Genomic DNA, 6761 nt, shown 5'->3' with positions numbered 1-6761 from the left:
GACCTACCATATGCCAAGGATCATAGGAGGTTCTGGAGACACAGTGAAAAGCAAAATACAATTCCAGCCCTCATGAAGCTTGGCGGCCCTCACTGGTGGCTCCAATGAGCATGGAAAAGAAATAAAAGCAAAGCAACAGTTCTATCCACATAAATTCAGGTACTAAGTGCTAGGAAGAAAAATAAAGCAGGGCACTGGAGGGCACAGTGAGACAGAATGGTCAGGAAAGGCCAAAAAAATGCCACAGTATTTGAAGCCCAGAGAACAGGTACAGTGGAGATGCCCCTGCTAGCAATAAGGATACATGAGAAGGTGAGTTAGTTTGTAAGAATACATAGAATACGGAACATCTTTTTTTTTTTTAATTTTTTATTTTTTATAAACATATATTTTTATCCCCAGGGGTACAGGTCTGTGAATCGCCAGGTTTACACACTTCACAGCACTCACCAAAGCACAGACCCTCCCCAATGTCCATAATCCCACCCCCCTTCTCCCAACCCCCCTCCCCCCAGCAACCCTAAGTTTGTTTTGTGAGATTGAATCACTTATGGTTTGTCTCCCTCCCAATCCCATCTTGTTTCATTGATTCTTCTCCTACCCACTTAAGCCCCCATGTTGCATCACCACTTCCTCATATCAGGGAGATCATATGATAGTTGTCTTTCTCCGCTTGACTTAGAGAATACGGAGCATCTTAATTAGAGTGTGTTAAGCTTGTGATAAAAGCAACAGATCCACATAGAAATGTCTAGACTCTGGAACTCTAATCCAGAAGCAGACAAAAGTTGGACATGTAGATTCAAAAATCATTGATATTTGAGAGATAAAAAACCTCTCCAAAAGTAGTGCACATGAAATGAAAGTAACTCAAGAAAAAAAAATGAGGAGTTTCAGATTTACAAATGATTTTATCTTGTCTCCTATAATGGAGGATCCTCCCCCTCCAGCCTCCTATTATACCCATGTGGGCAGTGACTTTGGTAGGTGGCAAAGAGCTGGTAACAAAGTAATGCTATTACTAGTTGAGGCTCATAGACAACCAATCATCCAAAAGGCCTCTGTCTCCTGTTCCTTCAGTTCCCAAGGCACAGCTGTGGGGTAGCTCTCTCTCTCTCCTGCACTCACACCTGCTGCCCCTCTGCTCCTCTGCAGGTGGCTCTGGGTGTTTGTTTTAGTGTTTGGGAGAAAGGGATTTGGAAAGCAAAATAAATTTTATTTTTTTTTAAAGATTTTATTTATTTATTTGACAGAGAGAGATCACAGTAGGCAGAGAGGCAGGCAGAGAGAGAGAGGAGGAAGCAGGCTCCCTGCTGAGCAGAGAGCCTGATGCGTGACTCGATCCCAGGACCCTGAGATCATGACCCGAGCCGAAGGCAGCGGATTAACCCACTGAGCCACCCAGGTGCCCACAAAATAAATTTTAAACTGGCCTTTCCTACCTTCCTAGAAATGGCACAACTAAATGTTAGGATAGACTCAAGTGTCGGGTGACCAGCTACCCCAATTAGCCCAGAGCTGTCCCAGTTTCAACCCTGTGAGTCCTGCACTCAGGGAAACCCCTCAGCCCTAGACACCCTGAAATGGTTGATTACCCTACAGCTGGTCTGACCTGCATGATGCAACATAAGGCTTTCCATCTCTAAAGTGACATCAGCACTGTTAAAGCACGTGCTTAGTTTCCCAAGCCCTATATAACCCTCTACCCAAGAAGCTGGATTCTCTTTTCCCACCTAGACAGAGGAGCCATCAGAAATTCCTAAACACAAATTGATCCTGGATTCTTCAGCCTTCTATTCCCACCACCTCTTCCTCAGCTCTGGCTACCACCTAAACCAGAAACACCAATGCCCTGGCACCCCCAATCTGTACCACCTGCTGCTCTGTCTGCACAGCCCTGGCCAGCCAGCTGGTGGGGTCGGGGGTCAAGGTCAAAGTCATATTATCAAAGAGGGAAAGAGGGGAACTCATCCAGGTAGTAATGTGCTCTACCACAGTAAATCACAAAAAAGGGGAACCCCGGATAAATTACAGTCTGCTGACGGTGGAAGGCACGTGGATTTCTTCTTTGAGTTATAGAAATACCGGAAATGCTTACGATGGAGTCAATTTCAGGGCAGCTTTGGAGTTTTGCGACCAATGCTGGGCTAACTCACCTTCAGAGAAGGAACCAAGTGAAAGCCCCGATAATAAGGTATATATTATATACGCTTCCAGAAGCCACAGTGTTTGGCACACTCACAAATCTTGAGGTTTGCATATCATTTCTGCCAGGTTATTAGAGACTTCTTCAAAATGTTAAGAAAGAATCAAAGAAAATGCCAAGACTGGGGCACCTCGGTGGCTCAGTCAGTTAAGTTTCTGCCTTCAGTTCAGGTCATGATCCCAGGGTCCTGAAATTGAGACCCCCATCAGGATTCTGCTCAGCAGGGAGTCTGCTTCTCCCTCTCCTTTTGCCCCTCTCCCCTTCTTGTGTGAGCTCTCTATCAAATAAATAAATAAAATCTTAAAAAAAAAAAAAAAAGAAAGAAAGAAAATCCCAAGATTGATATTAATCTCCACTTATTAATCTCAACTTGGTCCTTTGTTGCAGAAATTTCCTGTCTGACAACATTAAAAGAACAATAAGCAGTGTTCACCAACCTGTAGGAATAACCTCTATTTGGCCCCATGTCAACTTGACTGCTTAGGTTCTGACTAAAAGGCAGAATTTTACAAAAGCTGCTTAACTAACCTTGCCCACACAAATCTTACTACCGTAAATGCTAATAGCCAAGGCAAAGGGTAGCTGGCAGGGTTGTCTTTTTTAACTAAATTGTCAGGGAAATTGCCTCAGCAATTTAACAGGTTACTGTTAAAATATGCAAGGACTCCAACACTTGATCTTTGAAACAGCCCCTTTCCCTGTCCCTACCCACAGGAGGCTGTTGCAAGATTGCATCACTGACCTTCACAAATTTTCTGGCCAGTCTGATTTCTCTCTCCTCCCCCTAAGTGCTGGCAGCCCTTTGGCCCACTTGCCTCTGCTTTTCACCTCTAGCTAGTTAACTCTGGTAAATGGATAACCAAAGCTAAATCATTGCACCCTTCACCCCATAGGAATGATTTTAATCCCAGCCAAAATGTATCTTTCTCCCGTCCCTTGCTTCCAAGAGTGGTTTTTTTTTTTTTTTTTTTTTTTTTTTAAAGTCCTACTTAAATAATCTCTTCACCTAACCCGGGCTTGAACTAAGGACCCCAGACCAAGAATCACACCCTCTTCAACTGAGCCAGCCAGCACCCCCCCCCCTCCCGCCAAGAGTTCTCTCTCCAGCTCTTACCCAAACCCTGCTCTTACCCTTCTGCCCCGTTTCTAGGAGCCAGCACAGTGGCGTTGCACCCCCAGACCCAGGGAAGTGGCAAGCATTCACTGAGAGCATGAGCTATTTGCATTCCAGACCCCCAGAAGAAACTTATGGACAGTCCCCTTCCATCTTCTCTGCCCTGTAACCCACAGCTGCACTTCTCAAGTAGGAGTGGAGATAATTTGGATTTAATGATACCCAGAAGTACATATACAAACAGGCGCAAGCGCAGAGAGAGGCATCACACACACACCTGGGTAAAAGGGCACCCTCAATAAGTAGTAATCTATCAAGTGACCCTATTAGGGCTAGCACCTGTGAGTAAAACCAGTCAAGCCGGAAAGAAACACAAGCATGCACAGAGCCCTGAAACCTGGTTCTGCTCCTTCCAAGATCCCTCCCCCTTGCCTTCTCCCCTCCAGTCCCCACACCTGTGGGAAAATGACAACACTTAGGAATAAAAACCAAAGAACTTCCGGTTAGGTAGAAGCCCATTAGGGGTCCCTCACAGGCCACCCAGGGCAAGGAAAGCTGGGCCACCCACCCACACTAAGGAAGAGTCACATGGAGTGTGTCCGCACTACCTCCCAGGGCTCCGGGTCCTCACCGGAGTGTGCACCCGGAGGGGGACCTCCTGCGACCCGGCAGCCCCCATCCCCGCACGCCCGCCGCGGTCTCCCCTGCTTGGGACTCCCAGCTTCAAGACCCAGGCGTGCACAGCTCCTGGCCGCCCCCACCTAGGTCCTTCCCCGCCCCTACCCCGCCCCCCCTACTTCCCCCTCCTTCCTCTGGCGCTAGCGGCGCTGGCCCCGGGCCAGGGGAGCCCGGGAGGCGGGTCTCGGAGGAAAAGATATAAGCGGCCCCGGGGCACCGCCGAGGTGCCAACTGCGGAGTCTCCACCTGGAAGAGCCGCGGCTGCGTAGGAGGAGAACGCAGAGGCCGGCCAGACCCCCTCACGCGCTGACCGCTCGCGCTGCCTCCTGATCGCGCTGCGCCCCCAAGGTGAACCCCGCGGGAGAGAGTGCGGCGGGGCGGGGTGCGGGGCGGGGTCCCGGGCGGGCCCCCCTTCCTGCGGGACAGCCGAGTGAGGGGAGCTCGGGCAGGCTGGAGCCATCTTTCCGTGGCTGACGGTCCCCTTTCCTGCGTCGCCCCTTCCGCAGGTCACCCCCGGCCCCGAGATGGAAACGGTGCAGGAGCTGATCCCGCTGGCCAGGGAGCTGATGGCCCAGAGGCCCAATCGGAAGGTGCTGAAGCTGTACGTGCTGGGCGGCGTGCTGGCCTTCGTCGGCATGGTCATCGGCCTAGTGGAGACTGTGTGCAGCCCCTTCACCGCCGCTAGCCGCCTGCGGGACGAGGAGGCGGCGGTGGCCGAGCTCCAGGCGGCCCAAGAGCGGAAGAGCCTCGCGATCCAGACCCTGCGGGAGAAAAGCAAGCAGCAGGAGGCCGTCCTCTGCAGCCGCGCGCTCTCCATCCGGCAGCACGCCTCGTAGGACCCCTGGGAGCCCGCGGAGGGAGGGAAGAGAAAGCCGGAGTTCGAGAAAGAGGGCGCGTGTAGGGTCGGGCTCAAGGGGGAAAGAGCAGGAGTCCTGTGCTGTTTGGACTTAGATCTGAGAAGCCACCCGCTTCCAGACCTGAACTACCACACGGATCCACCAAAAGGAGTTTGGGATTAAGTGTTGCTGCTGTGCAGCATTGCAGGATAACATGTCTTCGAGCTTTCTGAGTGCATCCACCGTTTTGCACTAGGGTGGAAGGCGGGGAATGCTTTTTATATTCTTGTTATTATTATTAATTATTACAGTGACCACCATTTTGCATTTTGAAATAAAACTCGTTTTATACTATGTCTCAGTATCTGATTCCTGAGGGGCCTGTTTCCCTGTGGCGGACAGCAGAGAGGGTAAGCATGCTGGCAGAGGGGGTCTTAGCTGAGCCCTGTGGGGAGAGCAGCTATCTGAGCCGCAGGCAGCATTTGCTTCACTGTCAGGGACTCCGATACGCATATTGCGTGCTTATAAGTATATGGAGGATTCATTTTTGTTTCATGTTAGGGGAGGCAGAAAAAGTTTTATTAAGTCCCACCAGGCTTCGCATTTTAGGATCAGAAGATAAATCAGCTTGTGAGCTACAGTATACTAATAGCAGATACTGATTCATTCAAGGCAAAAAACCTATTTGCCATCTCATACCTGACTAGAGGCTCCTTTGACTGATACCTCTTTCTTCCTGTTCTTTTTTTTTTTTTTTTTTTTTAAGATTTTATTTATTTGACAGAGATCACAAGTAGGCTGGGGTGGGGGGTGGAGAGCAGGCTCCTTGCTGAGCAGAGAGTCCCATGCCAGGCTTGACCCCAGGACTCTGAGATCATCACCTGAGCAGAAAGCAGAGGCTTAACCCACTGAGCCACCCAGATGCCCCTTTTCCTAACTGTATTATAACAGAGAGAGAGAGAGGAAAGAAAAAAAAAAAAACTAGCTAGCTAGTCAGAAGACAAGGCAAGGTCCCAAGAATGCCCAAATGGATGTCTGGCTCTACCCAGCCTTCCTCCTCCTCAACTCAAATCATAGTAAGAAGCTCTAGGTTAGAAAGAGAAAAGACAGGCTATCTCCCATCTGAGTCCTCTTCCTCCAGGAACAGAGTATAATCCTGTGATCAAGTTCCTTGTCCTCCTCTTCCTCTTTAATGTTCATAGAAATTATTAAGTCCCAGGCAAATAATCGGTTCTTAGTAAATACTTGATGGCTCAGGTAATCTATTTATGAAGTCAGAGACTGATTCTCAGAGGAGGAGCAATTTTGTCCCCCAGGAGACATTTGAAAATGTCTGGAGACGTTTCTAGTTGTCTGGTAGGGAGAGGGGGGCACTGTTACTAGCACCTAGGGAGTAGAAGCCAGGGATGCTGCGAAACAGCTTCTAATACACAGGACACCCACCCACAACATAGCACTCCCTGGTCCAAATGTCAATCAGTAGGGCAGAGGTCCAGGAGCCCTGGGTTAAAGGAAAGGAAGGAAAAAGGTTTGCTTAACAGTTTCAGAATCAAGGTTTTGAGGCCGTCTCCAGGGACTGTAGTAATTATCAATAGCAGTCCCTCTCCTCGAACAGGGACAAAAATGGCCCTATCCTGCCTGGCAATTTTATCATCAACCTAGAAGTGACAGAAGGTATACATATCATTTCTGTTAGTGAGGTTGTAGAGTCAGGATTCAAAATGACTCAACAGATTGGAAGCACAGTTGAAACTGAACAGAGAAGATACAGTACAGAATTAGTTCCAAAAATCCACTTGCATGGCCCCAGAATTATGAACGCTTGTTCTAGCAGCGGATCATATGAAAAAGACCTAGCTGTTTCCACTGATTACAAGCTCAATATAAGCTAACAAAGGTCTGCCAAAAACAAACAAACAAAAAAAAA

At 48.8% G+C, this 6761-nt stretch overlaps 1 protein-coding gene across 1 annotated transcript; it reads left to right on the top strand.

The window, feature by feature from the left end:
* Positions 1-4203: 4203 nt before the first annotated feature.
* On the top strand, positions 4204-5188 carry G0S2 (G0/G1 switch 2). Its single transcript, XM_059412984.1, has 2 exons — positions 4204-4346; positions 4505-5188. The coding sequence occupies exon 2, from the start codon at positions 4523-4525 to the stop codon at positions 4832-4834; it is 312 nt and encodes a 103-aa protein (XP_059268967.1). The 5' UTR covers positions 4204-4346; positions 4505-4522; the 3' UTR covers positions 4835-5188.
* The last annotated feature ends 1573 nt before the right edge of the window (positions 5189-6761 follow it).

This window comes from Mustela nigripes, chromosome 10 (assembly GCF_022355385.1).
Source record: "Mustela nigripes isolate SB6536 chromosome 10, MUSNIG.SB6536, whole genome shotgun sequence".
In the NCBI taxonomy this organism is placed as follows: Eukaryota; Metazoa; Chordata; class Mammalia; order Carnivora; family Mustelidae; genus Mustela; species Mustela nigripes.
The sequence above is the reverse complement of the archived record's forward strand: the minus strand, read 5'-3'. Positions and strand labels throughout refer to the sequence as shown.

Excerpts from the sequence above, each read along its gene's own strand:
- G0S2 (XM_059412984.1), top strand. The coding sequence starts at position 4,523 with ATGGAAACGGTGCAGGAGCTGATCCCGCTGGCCAGGGAGCTGATGGCC.